The sequence below is a fragment of the Lycorma delicatula genome, chromosome 1, assembly GCF_047948215.1.
Source record: "Lycorma delicatula isolate Av1 chromosome 1, ASM4794821v1, whole genome shotgun sequence".
Lineage (NCBI taxonomy): Eukaryota > Metazoa > Arthropoda > Insecta > Hemiptera > Fulgoridae > Lycorma > Lycorma delicatula.
Window position 1 is genome coordinate 36,361,795 of NC_134455.1, and position 21,028 is coordinate 36,382,822.

The 21,028-nt window shown below is 32.4% G+C and overlaps 1 protein-coding gene across 1 annotated transcript in view; it reads left to right on the forward strand.

Annotated features, from left to right (window-relative positions):
- The window catches only part of Nsun5 (Nop2/Sun-like domain containing protein 5), an 81,777-nt gene that overhangs the window by 52,240 nt on the left and 8,509 nt on the right, over window positions 1-21,028 (forward strand). Inside the window, exons 5-7 of the mRNA XM_075354083.1 lie at window positions 529-701; window positions 7,184-7,899; window positions 20,618-20,733. Coding sequence (XP_075210198.1) covers window positions 529-701; window positions 7,184-7,899; window positions 20,618-20,733 — 1,005 coding nt within the window. The remainder of the gene's footprint in view (window positions 1-528; window positions 702-7,183; window positions 7,900-20,617; window positions 20,734-21,028) is intronic.

Sequence of the window (21,028 nt, forward strand, 5' to 3'; positions counted from 1 at the left end):
AAATGTTTATACGAATGAAAGATGTGTAAAGTAATTTTATCAGTTCTTTTCTCACACGATTACTGTAATTTATGCGTAATGTACAGTAGACTCATATAAAAACATTGGTCAGAATTAAGCAAATTTTTATACTGTAGGCCTAAACAGATAGAGTACTTTTTATTAGTAATTAAAAATTTAATTTACTTTTGTACATCAGTATTGTACCTACCTCTAAAATAAAAATCACAAATTTGCCAGAGGGGTGATAAATTATTGAATGAAATAATTAAATAGGTGATGAATTATTGGGATCCTACTGTAATACATTTGTTGTGGCAACTTTTCCCTCAGAACCTAACCCTAAATGTTTTATTAGCTAATGTCTGTTTACATGGTTTACATTTTTGTAGAGTTTTATTGATATCATAACCTTTCCTTAAATTAAGGTACTAGAGTATTTACTGTTATAATCTTGTTTTGTCTTATCAGAGCATTTTATATTTTATTTCTTACTTCATAATTTATGTTTATTTTTGAATTGTTTAGAAAAATATATGCTATTGAACAAGATGTAAGGAGGTTTGAAACAATGAAGAAGTTGTTGGCTGAATTTGGTGTTGATTGTGTTGAATTTGGGAATTGCGATGCAGGATCTATTGGACCTAATAGTTGTAAAGATGTCAAATATATTCTTGTTGATCCTTCTTGCTCTGGTACAGGTAAGCCAGATATACTTAATTTTTGTATTTAAGATAGGTACTGTATTAGTTGATGATTTTGTTTGTAAACCATTTTATTTTTTAAACTTATCCTTTATGTTCAGTGTATATGTTGATTGTGTAGTGAAATCTCTATAAAGTAGATTTAGTAAACACTTGTAAATCTGCTAAAAATCCCCTCTAAAAAAAGGAGTGTTGTTTAAAAAATGTATGTATACTTGGTTAAACATTTCATTAACTCAAGAAAAGAATATAAACCTCTTATCTAAATTCACTGAGTTGTATTTAACAATTTGTTCATATTCTATTTGAATAACAAATTTTAAAGAAACAAAAATTAAGATAAATTTTTGTCATATCATAACTCTGCAAACAGTGTAACAAAAATTTGAACTTATCAGACTAGAACTTAATCTGTTGTTTTAGAAAATAGCAGTCAAGTACAACATTTTTTATTCTTTCTGAATGCTGGGATTTGTGGAAAAATATATTGGTATATAAATACTATAACCTTTTTTTCCATTTTTATAGTAAACTAGCCGCTCGGCCCGGCTTCACCGGACCTCCCAGCCAGGCCTCGCTTCACTCGGCGCTTTGGTTTTCCAGGTTTCCAAAGTTCTTTTTTCAACTGGAAAATTTTTGATGTTATCAACTTTACTCCAAGTTAAGAGCTTAATGTTTTTAGAAAAAATTTCATGCAATTTAGATACATTATCTGATAACAGAAAATTCATTTTTTTTTAATTTGCCGACATGGGGGCTGCGCTCCCAAACCCCCCTCAAAAAATAACAACTGTGAAAACATCTTCGGTAGATAATTTGGAAAAACGTGATTTTTAATTTTTTTTTTAACCCCCCACCTTCTAATGTTTGCATACAGTCTGGAAAAAATAACTTCAACGTTTTTACGTGAATCACTTTTAAATAAATACAATACTTTTCTTAGTTAGGATTTATTTTTACTCGGCTATCCTTTGTAATAAATTTTCAACCTAAATTTTGTAACTGAAAACTTTGGGACTCAATTTAAACGCTTTTATAGTTTTACATTTAATTTAAATAACTTAATTTGAAAAATTAGAGACCACGAATTCTAAATTTTTCAATGCTACATGGATACTTTTCATGGAGATTCATAAAAATTACAGAAAACATAATCAAGAATAACTTGGATTCCATAATAATATTTAAGGATTTGTATTTCTCCCAATTGAAGAATGTCTTTTAGGCATGGTATGATGTTTTGAAAAAAGATCACAAAATTTAAAAGATTGCAGTTAAATACTTTACACACTTTAAATTAGTAACACACACATGATAAACAAAAGCAGCTATTTATTTATGTTTTTAAACACTGTAAAAAATTGTAAATGAATGTAAAAATTGCATATGCATGTGCGCTAAATCAATTGAAACTTAGTAATAACTAAGGAATAACTTATTTAACTAATAAATAAAGTGTTTTAAATTTTGTTGTAAAATCTCGTTATGTCAGAGGTCCAAAAAAATTAGCCTATGTTCACCGCAGGGCTTCAAAGTATAGGTGTGCAAAATTTTAGACAAATCTGTCTGGTAGATCTCGAGTTAAGTTGGAACAGACAGACAAAAAAACATTGATTTTTATATATATAGTTATTAAAAACAGTTCTCAAACAAAATATTAATGTTATTTTCAATAATGTTAACATGATTAACTTTAAAACAATCAGGATAACTTCAATGGCCTTGTTGTTACATTGTAATAACCAAGACTTTTATATTTTTACTAAGTTTTGTCAAAGAGTAGTTTGCAGAAGTACATTTTAAACATGAATATTTTATATTGAATTGTTGATAGTTACTTCTTATTCATGTATTTGTGCTGATGTAATATGTTTTACTCTGTTCCACATTAATGATGTAGCAAGCATTCTTTCATTGTTTGGCATGTTCATCACATAAATTTCATAAGCTGGTTTACCACATAACTGGCAATAACAGTATTTATCTGTGATCTTGCAAATACATCCAGACATGTTATTTCAACAGGGAAGTTTTAAGTATGTAATTTATACGTATTTAACTCTGAGAAAATGTTTCGTATTCTTCCAGATCCTTAATGAAGACATTGAGAAAATTCAAGTTGAAATTAATATTAATGTCAATGCATGCTAATGAACTCATTATGTACATATCATTCATCTAGTTTTGGGAAGAATATAGATCAGTTGGAAGTTAAAATAAAAGAGTTATGTGTTAACATAATGGCTGTGAGGTTCTGGAATCTGTGATTTCAGTTATGATAGAAGGACCAGTCAGATTTCTAATAGGGTGCATCCAGTAATTGATTCTTTTAGCTCTTTTAAGTTCTTTTATTCAAAGAAAATGGAGGTATTGAGAAATTCATTTAAATTAAAAGCTATCATTTTGTTTTTCCTGACTGAAATAAAAACTCATATGCAATCTTAAATATCTTAAATTCAATGTAAATAAACTATAATTTAAGAAAGAATGAAAGTATCTCTTGCAAATTTAAAGTCCAATTTATATTATTTAAAATTTTCAAATACGCTTTTTGTTGTACACTTTTTTCAAATTCCTTCTAACAGTGCAGAAAGACAGGTAAAAATCTTGCTTTAAAGAAAGAAAATCTCTTGATAGATTAAAAATTTATTTAATGAAAAGTTTTGCAATAATTTTACCATATTTTGATATTTCTGCTTCACAACAGATGATTGTTTGACACTGGATCAAACACCTGGAGTTTTGCTAAAACTGAAAGATCTGTATTGTCATTTATGTTATTGAAAGAGAATAAAGCAAATTTGACAGCCCATACTGAAGTTGAGCTTATATAGTTGACATCAATTCTATATTCGTACCTAAATATTTACGCTGATTAGCGACCACGAGTTGTTCATTTCCAAACCCACATTTGTCAAATTTTGACAACTTACCTCCATATCTGTTTTCTAGTACTTCAATACTTCTATAAACTTCCAATAAAAAATTGTAGTATCTGTATGAAGTATTTGATATTCTGTGCAGTGTCAGCATGATGTTGATAGATGGTATATTGATCCATTTTTACAGTATGGGTCTAGCCCTTTTTAGACCCTAACTGAAAAGTCACAAGTTGTTTGGACAGATCATTTAAAAAGCCAAATACATAAGTGCTGATTATGTAATAATGTGATTATAGTAGTACAGTACTAGGCACAACCATTGGCACAAAATAAAGTATTTTCATTATTCTATTTTATAAGATTTTAGTGAGAGACAATTTTTAGATAATAATATAAGGTAAGAAAATATCAGAAAAAAATACTATGTAAATACAATAATAGGTATTATCATTGATGTAATCTGTCAAAAGTGAAAAGGGAGTTGAAAGAACACTATGAAGACTTGGATTTAACATAATTTTATATTTGAAATTTTACAAGAATTTTTTTAGACTTTAATGTTTTGAGATTATGTAGTGACATAACTAAACCTACTTTTTTCCCTAGAATCATTGAGTTCCCCTTAATACTCTCCATGTTTCATTTGTGAAGCAGGGCTTCTTTTAATGAAACATTTAAATTACAGTGTCTTTTTCTTTGTATAATTATATTTGGCTCTTTTCAACAAAAAAGTATTCATATGGAACAAATGTTTACAATGAAAAATATTAAACTATATTATAGACTGACTATTCATATTAAAAACTACATAACTTAACCAATGAATGTTTAATTTCTTTTCAAAATGCTCTGTCTTTTCAAGTTTTTTTTTTTGGCACATACATATGTATGATTTAGTAAAGAAAAACACCAAATACAGCTATATATAATCATTTAATAAACTTTGGAAGTTTATTAAATGTTTATATCTAAATAAAACTGCATTTGGTGTTTTTCTTTACTGTATCACGTTAAGACCAGTTAACAGTAGTAACTATGCTAATAAAATATTTGAATTTTCAAAAAAATATATATACATATTATACCCTTGAAAAGACTAGCTTTTATTTTGTTATTCATGGCTGTCTAAGGTAAAACGGAGGATAGTGATGGATAGAGAGAGAAAGAGAGAAGTTTGTTGATATTTCTCTAATTTGAAAATGCCATGCCTGACTGGGATTCGGATTTGGGACCTCCAGGTGAAAGGCCAAGATGCTACCTCGCAACACAGAGGCCGGAAAAATAAGGAGGATTGCATAAATACAAGTCAACTAACTGGGATCTAGTAGAGTGTGACTTGTTGAGAAAAGTATTATATTTTGTTATAAAAATAAAAATTTGGTTATAAAAGGTGAAAAGATAAAAGATGGAATTCAGACTCACCATATCATTGTAAATTAAATCTAATATAAATGGGGTAGGCTCAGCTGAAGCAGTATATAAAGGAATATAACTGTCAAAAATTATAATCTAAAAATACTAATATCTAGGAGTTATGAAAAAAGTACGATATAAAACTAAATTCTTTCATTAAGCAAGTTAAAGAAATAAAACTGCATTTGTGGGAAATGGACTTTCTGCAAAGTAAAGAAGTGCTAATACTATATCTTACATCTCCATCATCATCCTCTTGGGCGTCATCTTCATCCAAACCTCAATCGCCACTCTCTCTTTTTCTGTTTAGCCTCCAGAACCACTGTAAGATATTAGTTCAGAAGATGAATGGGGATGATATGTATGAATGTAAGTGAAGCATGTATGTATAGTTTTGTACAGTCTCAGGTCAACCATTCATGAGATGTGTGGTAATTGACCACTGATTGGTACCGACCACTGGTTGGTATCATACCACTGAATACTACACTGGTATCTGTGATGTAATATTCAAATCCGTATAAACATAATTGCCTTTATTAGGATTTGAACCTTAGATCTCTCGACTTCAAAATCAGCTGATTTACGATGACGAGTTCACTACTAGACCAATATGGTGGGTTAAACCTGAGATACCTATGGTATAGAAACTATGCTGTCAACATCAGGAATACAACCCCTTGTATTCCCTTAGTTTACATAATACCGTTCTTGTTGTCTTTCTCTAGTGAATATAATGTAATGCAGCAATTCAGTTTCATGTCAATTTGATTCATTTGTTTACAGTCTTGCCTTATACTTTGGTAAAAATATGAGGAAAAAGGCAATATCTTGCCTTATGTACCAAAATAAAAAAAGGAAAAAGACAAACTGTGATTCAAAAATGAGTGATCCATAATGTAGTCTGTCGCTGTTGATTTTCAGTGTACACATTAAAGAAGCAACAGTAATTAAAGTATAAATTTGAGACTACAGTAACTATGTAAGGAAAAGACCTAAAAGTGTTAAAAAATTTTAATGGTATTTTTAGTGAAAAAATGAATTAAAAGAAATGCTGAATCACATGTATTCATTATACGGAGAGAAATTTAGTTTGAAGTAAATAATGCTAAGACAATTGTAATGAAATGTGATAGAAAGTGGATAGTGAGGAGTGTAAGAAAAATTTAAGAATATTAAAATAATGAAACACAATACCTGAAGTTGCAAAATTTATTATTTATTAGTAAAGTTAAAACGGTAGCCAAAGTAGGATAGAGATGAAAACCATATTGGCACAAGCAAGAAAAAATCTTTGTTGCTTGAAATGAAATCAACTAGGACAAAATATGGATCTAATTTTTTTAAATACTTGTCTTGAGAGTAATTGTTTGAGGTACCAAAATGAATAGCAGAAAAAGCAGGATGGTTAAAAAAGAAGCAATGTCTTCTGTGATTGCATAGAAATATAGTTACAGTTTAAGTTGTAAGTGGAAAGGATTAACCTAAAATCACACTGTGTGTACATTGTGGTCTTTGCAGTATTTAGTTCTCTCATTCCTTGCACCATAGTAGTCCCTGATCATTCCTAACATCATGCCCACTATATATATCCATTCCTACTACATATCAACATAACTGAAGGCACTGGAAATGCTATTCTACAAAACCATTGTCTATGCTAGAATAACTGTGACAGTGTCAAACTTATAAATTTAAGCCTTCCTTTTAAAAAAGGAAAAGAAAATTCTAATCATATTTTTTCTCCTAAGATTTTTATAGACTGAAAATTAAAAAAAAAATCACAAAATTGAAAGTAGTTATATATTAAAAAATATTTATACGTTATTAGGGAATGAGAATACATAACGTTGATTTGTAAATGCTGTCTGTAGTGGAAATAAGTGTTGGCCACTTTTCTTTAGTATGAATTTTTTTTTGAAATTGAATAATTAGTAGTTTAAGTTATATATGAATAATTTGAAAGTTTTATTCCTGAATGTTTAGAATTTTTATTTTAAATTTTTATAAGTATTTTGAAGATTTTTTCATATGATAGTCTGCAGCCATCAAGAGAAATTAAATTTTTAATCCATCTACTAAGAGGGTTAAATACTAATAACAGATTCGATACTAATGGAAGACAAGTGATTAAATCAATATTTTTTAAGGATATGATATTAAATATTATTTATGTATTTTCAGGTATGACATCCCGTATTGAAGATGCTGAGATGACTAGGAAGACAATTAACAATAAATGGAGATTACAGAAATTAGCAAATTTACAAGGTTATTTACTTCGTCATGCAATATCAAATTTTCCATCAGCTAAATATGTGTTTTACTCCACGTGTTCTTTACAAGTTGAAGAAAACGAGAATGTTGTAGAATCTGTTTTAGGATGTGCAAAGTTACATGGGTATTCATTGATTAATGTAAAAAAAAAAATCAAAGGTTGGAAAAGTTTTGGTTCTACTGATTATGAATGCGGGGAAAAATGTATATATTCAAGACCAGAAAGAGACTTTACAAATGGCGGTTTTTTAGCTGTTTTTAAAAGAAAATCAAAAGCAGATTTGTCGCTATTTGAGACTAAGGAAGAAAAAATGAATGAAGGAAATACTGTAGAAGTTAAAAAAATCAAATTATCAGAACAGTTTTTTGCTCTTGTTAATACATTAAAAATATCTCTTGAAGATGCAATTCAGTTTTTTGTTGATAATGGTTGGAAGCACTTACCTTCTCCAATGAATTATAACATTTTTCTGTCTAGTTTGGAAGAAGATAGCGAAAGAGTTAAAGAGAAATTTTTTGAACAGGATTTCCATGTAAAAGAATTGCTGTTGTTTCCTAGAGGTGTGGTGGATGAATTGTCAAAAAAATTTATTGATCAGCATAAATTTATTTTATTGGACAAGGTAAGATTAATAAGTGATTAAACTTTTTTTTTTTAATTTTATTTTGGCCACTATGGACCATGCAAAATCATTTTTTTCCATTTTTTTCTTGTCCCAGAATTTTTTTGTGGTAAGGGAGAACTCTTTTTCCTCTCCCCTGACCATGTGTTTTTCGTATTTCTTTTTTCAGTTTCTTGGAATGCTGTGGATCTGTTAGATTGTTTTTTTGTAGGTTTCTGTGTCTAGTGTTAGTTTCTTCTTGATTATATTCATCTAGGTGCTTTTGTATCTCTTTGTACCAATTTGATTTTGTCTGTGATTTTAATTTCAAAAAAAATTCAAGATTTTCTTTGCTATTCTATTTTCATTCATTCTTCTAATTTTTTTTTTTTTCTTCAGTCATTTGACTGGTTTGATGCAGCTCTCCAAGATTTCCTATCTAGTGCTAGTCGTTTCATTTCAGTATACCCCCTACATCCTACATCCCTAACAATTTGTTTTACATATCCCAAACGTGGCCTGCCTACACAATGTTTTCCTTCTACCTGTCCTTCCAATATTAAAGCGACTATTCCAGGATGCCTTAGTTTGTGGCCTATAAGTCTGTCTCTTCTTTTAACTATATTTTTCCAAACGCTTCTTTCTTTATCTATTTGTTGCAATACCTCTTCATTTGTCACTTTATCCATCTATCTGATTTTTAACATTCTCCTATAGCACCACATTTCAAAAGCTTCTAATCTTTTCTTCTCAGATACTCCGATCGCCAAGTTTCACTTCCATATAAAGCGACACTCCAAACATACACTTTCAAAAATCTTTTCCTGATATTTAAATTAATTTTTGATGTAAACAAATTATATTTCTTACTGAAGGCTCGTTTAGCTTGTGCTATTCGGCATTTTATATCGCTCCTGCTTCGTCCATCTTTAGTAATTCTACTTCCCAAATAACAAAATTCTTCTACCTCCATAATCTTTTCTCCTCCTATTTTCACATTCAGTGGTCCATCTTTGTTATTTCTACTACATTTCATTACTTTTGTTTTCTTTTTGTTTATTTTCATGCGATAGTTCTTGCGTAGGACTTCATCTATGCCGTTCATTGTTTCTTCTAAATCCTTTTTACTCTTGGCTAGAATTACTATATCATCAGCAAATCGTAGCATCTTTATCTTTTCACCTTGTACTGTTACTCCGAATCTAAATTGTTCTTTAACATCATTAACTGCTAGATCCATGTAAAGATTAAAAAGTAACAGAGATAGGGAACATCCTTGTCGGACTCCCTTTCTTATTACAGCTTCTTTCTTATGTTCTTCAATTATTACTGTTGCTGTTTGGTTCCTGTACATGTTAGCAATTGTTCTTCTATCTCTGTATTTGAACCCTAACTTTTTTAAAATGCTGAACATTTTATTCCAGTCTACGTTATCGAATGCCTTTTCTAGGTCATATTTGAACATATTCTTCTAATATGTACAAAAAATTGTAATCTTATTATCTTAAAGATTGTAGTGATTTCTTCAGAATTTTTTGAAGTTCCACATTTAATGTTATAGTTTCCATCAGTCTTGATTGGTCCGGGAATCTTTCTTAAAACTTTTCTTTGTGTTCCAGTCTATTTTTGTTGTTTATGGGTGTGCATATTCTATGGCATAGATGCTTCGGGCTTGATTACAGTGTTGTAGTGTTTGACTTTTACATTTATTGAAATAGACTTTTTGTTGTAGATTTTTCTGCAGGGTTAGTACGCTAGTTCCATTTTTCTGTCTCTGTTCTTTAATGATTCATTCAAAAAACCTGTCAGGGTGATTTATTTCTCCAAAATATTTGAACTTTTCATTCCTATTTATCGTTTACTTATTGTATTTAATTTCTAATGTTTTTGCTGTATTGTTTTCTTTGTATCATCATTTTTGTCTTCTCGTATAAAATTTGTAATCCTGTTTTTTGGTATCGCATGTAGCGTTTCTATTTATAATAATAAATTATTGTAAATTATATTCTTTGAATATTTAATATTTATTCTGCAATGCATTTGCCGAATTATTTAATGAAATAACTACTGTGTGTAGTTCAGATTGTCTATGTCAGATTGATATGGTCTATTTACTAGACCGACAATTTGTTGCATGCGTAGGGGGAACAATCTCCTCCACAAGAAATGTAGCCGCTGGAGTCCCCCAAGGAGCAGTGCTTTCGCCGTTCTTGTACATGGCCTACGTCAACGATATGCCGCTGTCGGAAGGAGTCAAAACAACTCTTTATGCAGACGACATGGCATATTATTATGAGTCTGGAAGTGTAGATTACACGATCGAGAGACTCCAATGGCAAATGGATCTAGTACAGCCGTGGCTCGATATGTGGAGAATCAAGGTCAACGGTAAAAAATCGGTGGCAGTGATGTTCACATACAAGACACATGCTCCAGCCAGACAGCAGGAAATCTCAGGAGAGAAAATCCCCTGTGGGAAAACAATCAAGTACCTGGGAGTAGTCCTGGATAAACGGCATACCTTAGGAGAACATGTTAAATATGTGACCTAAAGGGCAAAGGCAGTCAGGGCCTCACTATACCCAGTACTAAACAGTGCCAGCCCATATCCACTGGCGACCAAATTGCTCATTTTTCGGCTATACGTCCTGCCGATTTAACATATGCTTACCCTGCATGGGGAGTTTTGTTGAACTCCATGCTTCAAAAGAAATTAGAAGCCGTCCAAAACATAGCGTTGCGGATGATATTTGGAGCACCATGGTTCGTCAGAAACATCACTCTTCGCTACAATGCGGGACTACACACTGTATCCATGGTGGGGGTGGCGCAGGCACGCAGACTGTTCAGGAGAGTGGCTGTGTCCGAACACGTCCATCTCTGGGACATGTGCTGAGAGGACCGTACTCCACAGGGTATAAGAAAATGGCCTCATGCCATATTAAACGAACCATCGTGAAAAGGCGGTACGAGAGTCAAAAAATGACGAAGCAGGCTTAGGAGCCTTTATAAATAAATCGCGTAACCTATAAATGGAAACTAAAATTCCGGCCACGAAGGTGACCGTTTTCGCAATTAAATTTTGTTAAAACTATAAAAAGCTAGACAACACCCCACACCGTCCCACAAAGAGACCACAATTTCATTTAGTCAGCATATGCGACTCCCTCCGGAGAACGGGGTGCATTTCTCCCTTCAAATAACTAGGGCTCCGTTAGGGGCACTCCTGCTAGCCCATAGGTGCTGGTACCAAAAGGACTTCAGCGGATGGACTGAAGGGGAATCACGCTGGGATTACTAGGCTCAAAAGCTTCTGTCACAATCAGAACCAGTAAATAAATTTCACGCTGGTCCATATGGATAGGAACACAAATTACCAAATCCGTTCATAAATAAAACTTAAAATTTATAACCGCCATTAAATAACTGATGAAATCTGCCCGATAATAGAAAGATACAGCAGCAAGGGACATTGTCCAGGCTCTTCGATCTGTACGGAGAAATATTGAAACTCTCGCTATTCTTGCATTGCGTTCCGTTAACAAGAATGTTTTTGTCACACTTAACGATCTGATTTCTCTTACCCAATTTGGTGTCTGAAAAAGATACATAACAAATTGTGTCACAAGGAGAGAATGTACCTTCTTACCTTCTGAATTGATTTCTGTTCAATTCAGTTTTATTTTGGAGCTTCTACTTCAGTTGTGTTGATTGTATTAATCTCTGTGATGATTGGGTTGAAAGTGATAAAATGTTACCATTTTTTGAGGCAGTTATTACCAAAGTAAGGTAGAGATAAATAGTTAACTGCCACAAAACCCACCGGGTTGGTCTAGTGGTTAACGCGTCTTCCCAAATCAGCTGATTTGGAAGTCGAGAGTTACAGCGTTCAAGTCCTAGCAAAGCCAGATATTTTTACATGGATTTGAATACTAGATCGTGGATACCGATGTTCTTTGGTGGTTGGGTTTCAATTAACCACACATCTCAGGAATGGTCAAACTGAGAATGTACAAAAGACTACACTTCATTTACACTCATACATATCATCCTCATTCATCCTCTGAAGAATTATCTAAACGGTAGTTACCGGAGGCTAAACAAGAAAAAAAAATAGAAGTTAACTGCCACAAGCAGGAGTGCTGTCTTTGACCACCACCTTCACTATCTTATTGAAATTTTTTTGTAGCATGGTTAAATTTATTTTATTTAAGAAACTGCAAAAAACATATTGGGTGAAGTGAATGAAATGTAGCAACTTCATTGCAGAATCTAGGGTGTAGTGATAGCTTTAAATCAAATTAAATAAACAAACTCTACTCTACTCTACAAAAACAAACTCTCCTGTATTTATCTTGACAGGAGTGGTATCTGGAAAAACTGAGGATACAACTACATGGTGGCGTACAAAGTGATCCAACATTTGTTTTGACAACAGTTGTTTAGGTTAATAATTATTAATGTGTTTTTTGATGGCAGAAGTGACAGCAGTTCATGATTATCAGTCTCTTCTCTTTCCGAGTGCACTGTTTGTGTATCGTTCCAAGATGACTGACAAAGGAAGATTGACTACTGAACAGTGCATAAAGATAGTGTTTTTTTTAATGAAATGAAAAGCGTGGTGCTTATACAAAGACGGTTTCATGCACATTTGGTGGTCGTCCTCATTCAAAACAGTATGTAGACTTCATGTAAAAATTTAATAGTGATGGTTCAGTATTTGAGAGTAAGCGCGAACGGTCTGCCAGTGTTTCTTCTCCACAGAATGTCAAAGCTGTCAGAGCAGTATTGCCGAGGAGCCTGAGTAAATCAACAAAAAAAAACAGCAGCACATCATGGGATTTCTAGGCGAATACTAGGGGTACAAGAAGCTGCATAAAATAAATTCTTGTACTTTGAATTTAAAAAACCGATTTGCATTTGTATCTGTACAAGTAAAAGTAAAAACAAACATCAAAGAGTGGCATTTGCTGAATGGGTTGTGAACTGAGACGTATTATTGAACAATGTTTGGTTTTCAGATAAAGCACATTTTCACAGAGATGGGGTTGGTAACAAACAAAATATGCATTTTTGGGCTTCCAAAAATCCACATGTGCTTCATGAAAAGATGCATCACCCTCCAAGAATTATGGTATACGCCGCTATCCCAAGTGATCGGTAATAGGACCATTCTTTTTTGAATGGACAGAGAACAGTGAACATTATACATGCGGCATAATAATTTGTTCCTCAGCTTCTTGCAAAATGGTTTCAATTAGAAAACAAGAGGATCATGCAGGAAGGAGCCAGACCATACATAGCTAATGTTGTTCTAGAATTTCTGCATGACACTTTTAATGCAAATGCCATTTCAAACTGATTTCCTAATTGTTTTGTGTGTGTACAGAACAGTCCTGATTTGAATCCGTGTGATTATTTTCTTAGGGAATTTGAAAAGGAAAACATTTTCCCTAAACATCCTTGTACAGTGATGAACTGCAAGTGCTGATCATTGAGGTGTGCAACGAGATAACCAAGGATATGTGTTGTTGAGTTATTAACAACATAGGAGTTTGTGTTGAAGAAGTTGCTAGACATGATGTTGGTTGTATTGAACATGTGATAAGCAGAACATAATCTATAGGTATATAGTAAACACGTTATATTTTAATTTTTTGTATTGCGTTTCAAATAAATATTTTTTTAACAAAACCAAATGTTGGACCATTTCATGCGCCACCTGTATGAGTAGTTATAACTATAGTGCAGCAGTAACTATGTTTCATGTTGCTAATTGTTCGTTGTTCCCCCTGCCTCCCAACCATCACTGCTCCTCCCTCCTAGTTAATTTTAGTTCAGTATGCTGCCATGGCTCATAAGAGGAAAATTCATTTATTGTCCTAGAATTCTTGCCTTAGTTTAAAATGTCATCAAATGAAGATGAAGGGGATGCTAAGAACACTGTGGACAGATATTTATTCCTCTTAATTACTCACAGAATATCCTGTGTTGTTTGAAAAGAAGAGTGCCAAAGTTATTAATGAAAAAATAAAGGTGTGAGAAGGCATATGTAGAATATATTCCCAAAGTACTGAGATTAATCTCAGCAGCTGAAATGAAGAAAGTTTTACAGAAGATGAAGACCAAAATAAAAAAGAGAACTATAAAAAACAACGGGAAACAAAAATTGGAAAAATGTTTATATTAATATTAGATAAAAGAGAAAATCCAGTATACTCAAAAGTGCATGGAAGTATTTCCGTTGGGATACCACAGCAAACTGTATATAATAGCTTCGTAGCATAATAGCAGTGATGATTGCAGCGTCCTTCCAACTTCTTCAGTTAATAAGTTTACATATTCACAAGTTGTGTAACACCCGATTACCACATCTACAAAGTCTCATGCAAGACCAAATGAAGAAGATGATGTCCTATGAAAATGAAGAAACAAAAGACTTATCAACTTCTCAACTCTGGTCTTGTTGCAGCAATTCAGCAAAACTGCAGAAAATCCAGATAGAGAAAGAGAAAAAAAATTGTAAAAACCAAGTAAAAACAATTTTGATATTCAAATACAGACTGACATAACCCTAGACGTTTGTTTTTATGAAATTTCAAATTAAAATAATAATTAACTACTGTATGCATTATCCTCTTTATTTTGCCTTCAGAACCAAAAAATAAATATGAATAAAAAATAGAAATTTAGGCCAGTATAATTTGCATGATCTAGCTGTACACACGAGTTAATAGCTTAGCTGTTGTCACCATGCTGGCCGTGAGTATAGCTAGGTCCTGTGCCTGTCTATGGCAGAGTGTGACAAGCCTAAACGTTGTAGCCACAGTTCTAGTCGACAACCAAATGATTGACATTGCCGGTGTGGCACCAAGCACTGGGCTGTGACTGAAATGTAATATTGACAGGCCAACCAGTAATGTAGCAGGTCATTGCCGATATCAGAATATAATTTTAATTTTCTATATTTTTATTATTCTCATTATTTTTTAGAAACCGATAACAATGACTTTATAAACAGACTGTACTTCTATTGAGGCTATACAATGTGTATTCTAAACAATAGATTTAAATTCAACATGCAACATATAACATTACAAATGATAAAATATTAAATTCTTCATTGAGACAATACATAAATTAAATAAAATGTAACATATTCCACCCCTTCTGTTCCCCACAAAATTTTGTCGCATTATTTTCATGTACCTTTCTGCCAACTTCCTCTTTATGGAACTCATCTTCCTCTCCACCTTCTTCCAAGTCCTTGAAATCAAATAAGTGTTTAAGGTATTACAAAGAATTGGGATCCTTTGATCTGCTCAAACACTCTTTCTATTATGACTCTTTCTTTAGTGTGTTTGCTGTTAAATTGATGCTGAATGTCACCTTCAGGTGTCTTTAATGGCATGATCAGCCACGGAAATGTACCATAGCCGGACTTGCCTAGCAAACAAGCATTGATGGCATGTCAGGAGATTGTGTCCTGAGTATCACTCATTCTCCATATTCTTGTATTTTGTACAGCAGTCACTCAGTCACTCATAAACATTTCCTCTGCATCACATGTCGCATGAACATTTACACTAGCATAATCCTTGTGATTAATACATTAATCCCTGAAAATTCATGGTTTTATTTATTTCTATCTGGATGCAATCTAATGCATCAACAACAGTTTGTAAATGATAGTGCATTTGACACAGTGTCTTTGTATTATTCATCTGTTGTGTTGTACTAGGAAAATGAATCCAGTTACGAGCTCTTTCATTTATATTACCCATAACGTTGTTAATACTTTTAAACAGTGTTGATCAGTCTATTCCAAAATCTTCTGCCACTCACTCCACTCTGAAATCCAGGATTAGCAGTATAACATAAAAATATTTCCATGTGATTTCTTGAAATGGCACTTTTCTTAGAATTTCATCTCTATTTGGGATGAATTCTGATATTAGAATCTCAATGCTTTCAGTCTCAAAATGTATTAGCTCCTTACAACTACTCATAATTCTTCTTTCTTTATATGTTTCCCTCTTCCTCACTTGTATGAACATCGCCCTGTCAGACAACTGACTGAAGTTACTGACAAAGTGGAGTGTGCCCTTTCTCATATTCTGAAATAATGAAGTTATAACTACACTTAAGTAGTTGTATCTTCATTTTATTCACATCAAAACTGAAGTTGTAACTAACTTGCTGGAAAAACAAAGTTGCAACTATAGGGGGTAATTGTAACTTACTTTTATTCACGCCAAAGGAAGTTGCAACTTAGAAATACCATAGTGGTAGCATCAACTTCTTTTTATTCACTTTACCGACTGATATAAACTGAAAATCTATTCAAGTCATACATTATGAGGGTCATTCAATAAACAAACAGATGTATAGCTGTTCAGTAAATATGGTTTATCAAATAAATATAATTTTTTTATCTAGTTTTCCACATTCCCCGCCAACTTTTCTGCATTTTTTCTATCGTTTTACAAGTCTTCTTATCCCCTTAGTGAAGAATGCTTTACCTTGATCGCGAAGCCAGTTTTGTTCTTTTTCTTTACCTCTTTGTTGTCATTGAACTTGATGCCATGCAAAGCTTCTTTCATCGGACCAAACAGATAAAAATCTGAAGAGGCAAGGTCAGGGCTGTAAGGAGGATGAGGTAGGAGCTCTCAACCCACTTTGCCAATAGTTTTCAGTGTCAGTTGTGCCATGTGAGGTTGAGCATTGTCTTGAAGAAGAAGCATGCCTTTCCTCTGCTATCCCGGATATTCTCTCGTCAATGCGGGCTTGACTTTGTTCTCAATCATAGCTGAGTAGTATAAGCTGTTGATAGTGCATTGCTCCTCCAAATAATTACATAAGATCGGACCATGGGCACTCCAAATATGGTTAACATGACCTTACCAGCCGATGGTTGTGTTTTGAATTTCTTACGGATAGGTGATTCACGATGATTCAACTACATGCTTTGACACTTGAACTCCAGCTCAAAATGATGTTCCAAGTCTCATTACAGGTTAAAATCCTGTCCAAATATGTCACCTCTGTTATTGAAACAATTTTTGAGTTTGGTGCAAATGCAAAATCTCTAGATTTTTTACAAACAGTAAGGTCTCTAAAATCCCAATCCCACCTTGCACAGGTCTTATGGTAATTCAGTTTGTTTTTAATGATGAAGTGAGTTATGCCAACACTTACTCAACATTTGTCAGCAATTTGTAGTAGTGTAAGTCGTCGGTCTTCTTGGATAAGTGAATCAATACGAGAATCTAACGCTGAGGTCGACACTGTTACTGGGCACACAAAATGTGCTCATCGGTCACGCTTTTGTGACCACTTTTAAACTTTTCAACTCATGCATAAAAACTCGCATGGTTCATGCAACTACCCCATATTGTTTATTCATTCGAGAGAATATTTCTGATGGTTGTACACTTTTCGAAAATAAAATTTGGATTACAGAACGCGGTTCTTCAAAAGTACTTTCTTCGTTTGGATACACCATCATAACTAAGACTTTAAGGTTATGTTTATGTAAATATTAATTGAACTGCTAACACTCTTTGCAAGGTTGCCAACTAACACTTAACAAAAGTTTCAATTGCCTGCATTAAGGGTTTCCTTTACTGAAAATGTTTGTCTGTTTAATTGTTGAATGACCCTCTTATCTTTTAATCAAAATCATACCTATGCAGAAAATGTGAATTTTCTTGGCACAAACAGATCGATAACTAAATATTATTGAAGCAAAATTTGTAATCTAATTAATTAGTATAATTTTACTGTTCGAGGTGTGCCTATTGAATAACAAGATTGATAGAATAACTCACCTTTATTTTTATACATTACACTTTCAATGCTTGTCTCCCCATTTTCACTTTCACATGAATACAATTTTGTTTTCCACTGATTGAAGGCTTGAAGCAGATAAGTTTCTGTCAGTTGTTTTTTTTTAGCGCAGCTGGTGTTTTTTTGTTTACCGGATCAACTTATTCAAAACATATTCCTTTAAGCTCCGATTTCACCTAGATGAAACAAAAAAATCATGGTGCCAAGTCTGGCCTATAGTATATGTGTTAGCCTAAAATTTATTCACAAAAGAAGCTGGACCATGCAAGGCTGTTACACACAGACATCCTTTGCAGGTTTGACACGTTGATTTTTAAACCAACCCAAAAGAAAGATGATTGATCACATAAGAACAATAAACATGTAAGATCCATATAGGAACAATAAAACACTAAACTTTCTAAACAATAAAACATTATACAAATGTGCAGTGTTTTATTGTTCCTATATGAATCTAAACTGGTTCATGTGCTATACGTAGATGTCATTGTTAAATTTAAATTCAGATGGCATAGTACACTCTAAATGAAAGTTTGCTGAAAATTATGAGAATGATTTTTTTTATTAATGACAAGGAAGGATCATTGAGACTACTCTCCTCTTAAATTCTTTATACACGACCTGCATCAGTATTGCAATTATCTCTGGTTTAATAAACAATATTAACAATTCTCTACCTGAAAATAAAATTACATTAATATACATAACATTTGCAGTCAGAATGATCTTAATCTTCTTAAAATATCACTCCAATACCTCCTATTCAAAAAACAATAACTACACTAAAATTAAGATTTCCCATTGAAATATTTCATTGGTTAAAAAATAAAACCAAAAAAGTTGAAATACTTCTTTCCAAAGATTCACCAGATTTACATGACTTTCTGAGCATTAGTTGACCAGCACAGAAGCAATTTCTCAGCTAGGTAGTTTCAAACTTTGTACTCTTATTGAACTGCATATATATGTTGGGAATTTTAATTTTTGCTTGAAACTACAATTTTGGTATAGTTGCAGATATCTTTATTCGTCATAATATGTGAGGATTCTAATTTTAACTTTCTCTACAGTTCTAGTTGTGTGATTAAGGAATTTTTCAATCAATTTTGACCAAACAGAACTAAATATTTCTGTTTCCCAGGTAACCATACTCCCCAATGTACTATTAGTAATGCCAATACTTCTTCAGATACTGCAAGTAGAACTACTAGGCATTTATTTGTTTACAGTTTCTAAACTTAGACAAATAATTTATAAATCTGTACTCAACATTTTCATTAACCTCCAAAATTGTTATTAATTTTGTAGTAATATTAGCAGCTGAAATGTAATACATAGTCGCTCATAACTCGCAGAGTTGAAAACAGATAATCAATGTAGTAAATGTGACATAAAATTAAATTTTATTTTCTATAAAAACTTCATTAATTTATCCACGATGGTGTGGAATAGGTTCAAATTTCAACTTACAAGGGTCTGTGTGGTTGCACTTGATACATGTGGCCAAGCATTAACATCAACTCTGTGGATTATTGAACACAACACACAAACATTCTTCTAATGTGTTTTTTTAATGTCTCTATGTATCACACAAAATTTATGGTCAAACCAGTTAGTTAGTAAGGTACCTTCAGGTAGTCATTTATGTGTACAAATGTTTGTAATCCCAGAACATTTTCAAGAAATATTTTTGCAAAAGGTTGTGTTTTGAATTTTTTGGTTATGGCAAGTATAGTACCGGTATAAAAATTTTTGTTGAAAAACTAAACTTAAAAATCAAAATTTGCAAAAAATTGCAAAAAAATTATACATGCTTTGCTGTTTTTCTTCCAGGTCGTAATGATGCTTCCAAGTTTCATCTTTTACATAGTATTGAAAAAGAAGTCATCTTGCTTATCACAGTAACGTTTCAGAAGCTGTTCACAACATTCCTTTACTTGTTTGTTCTTTTTTGTGAATTTGCTGCCATCCACCATGAACAAACTTTTTGATAGTCCAGTGTGCAATAATGTGTCCTACTTGTTCTTTCAATATGCCTATCTGGATGGTGATGCGACAGTCAATTCATCTATCTCTTTTTGGTGCTTCTCATCATTCAAAGAAACTGGTTGAGGACGAACCTCAATCACTACAAGTAGTGATAAATAATATTCATATATTAAGCAAGTACTCATATATAATATTCACTTTACCAGCTTCTGATGTAACAAAATTTTATTGCCCTCACAAATTTAATCGCAGTACTTCAATCAATAGTTGCATCACCATAAATGGCTTTTAAATAATGATGAATGTCAATAACATCATTAAAAATTCAATCACTGCATATTGTTTTAGATGCTTGACATCAAACATACTCGCTTCCATAACAATGGTTACCGACAGAAAATGTGTGGGCATTTTGGAACATTAGTATTGTAGGGGATGAAACAACAAGATGACAGCACCTGTTACCTGTTGCTTTGTATGACATTTTTTCCTCCTGTTACATTTCGCTGTACTATACATTTCAGTCTAAATGTATTTATGTAATGTATTTTGTGTATTAAATGTATAAATTTTGTCTAATAATTTATTTTGTGATGCTGTTCTATCAATGTTATACTTCAGTTTCCCTTGATCCTTTCAAGGAAATCCTGTTACATTTTTATGCATGTAGTCGCATATCTACCTATTATTAACATGATCAATATATTGTATTATTGTGAGTGGTAAGAATAAAATATTTATTTAGAGAGTTATAGAATTTTTTTTTAATTTCTTACATATATCACAGCATAGGAAAATAATCTGTGTGTTATTCTAAATTTATTTAAAATGTATGTATTATTTACCTATACAACTTATAATTATTAAAAAAAAATCATCTCTAACTATTATCCATTTCTAGGCAAGCTGTTTGGCAGTTCATTTGCTGGATCCTTCACCAGGTTCTGTTGTGTTGGATATGTCTGCTGGTAACGAAAAAATGACTCTTCACATTGCCGCAAGGATGAATAATAGTGGGCAAGTATAAGATAAAATTTCAAAGAAATATATTTTAAAGGCAAGGTGCACTGAATCTTGACTAGAATACAAAAAACAATTATCAGAGGTTATTTTTTATACTTATAATGACTAAACCAGCTTTTTTCTTAAAAACATGCGAATTCATGTTTTACACAAATGTTTCTCTATCTAGAAAAACTAAGAGAAGTAGTGATTTTAACAGAAGGCTAGTTTAGTCTGCGGAGAGTAGTCATTTTGATGCAGGTCATAAGTTTTGATTACTTTGCAGAATTGCTACAAATTTAGTAGTAAT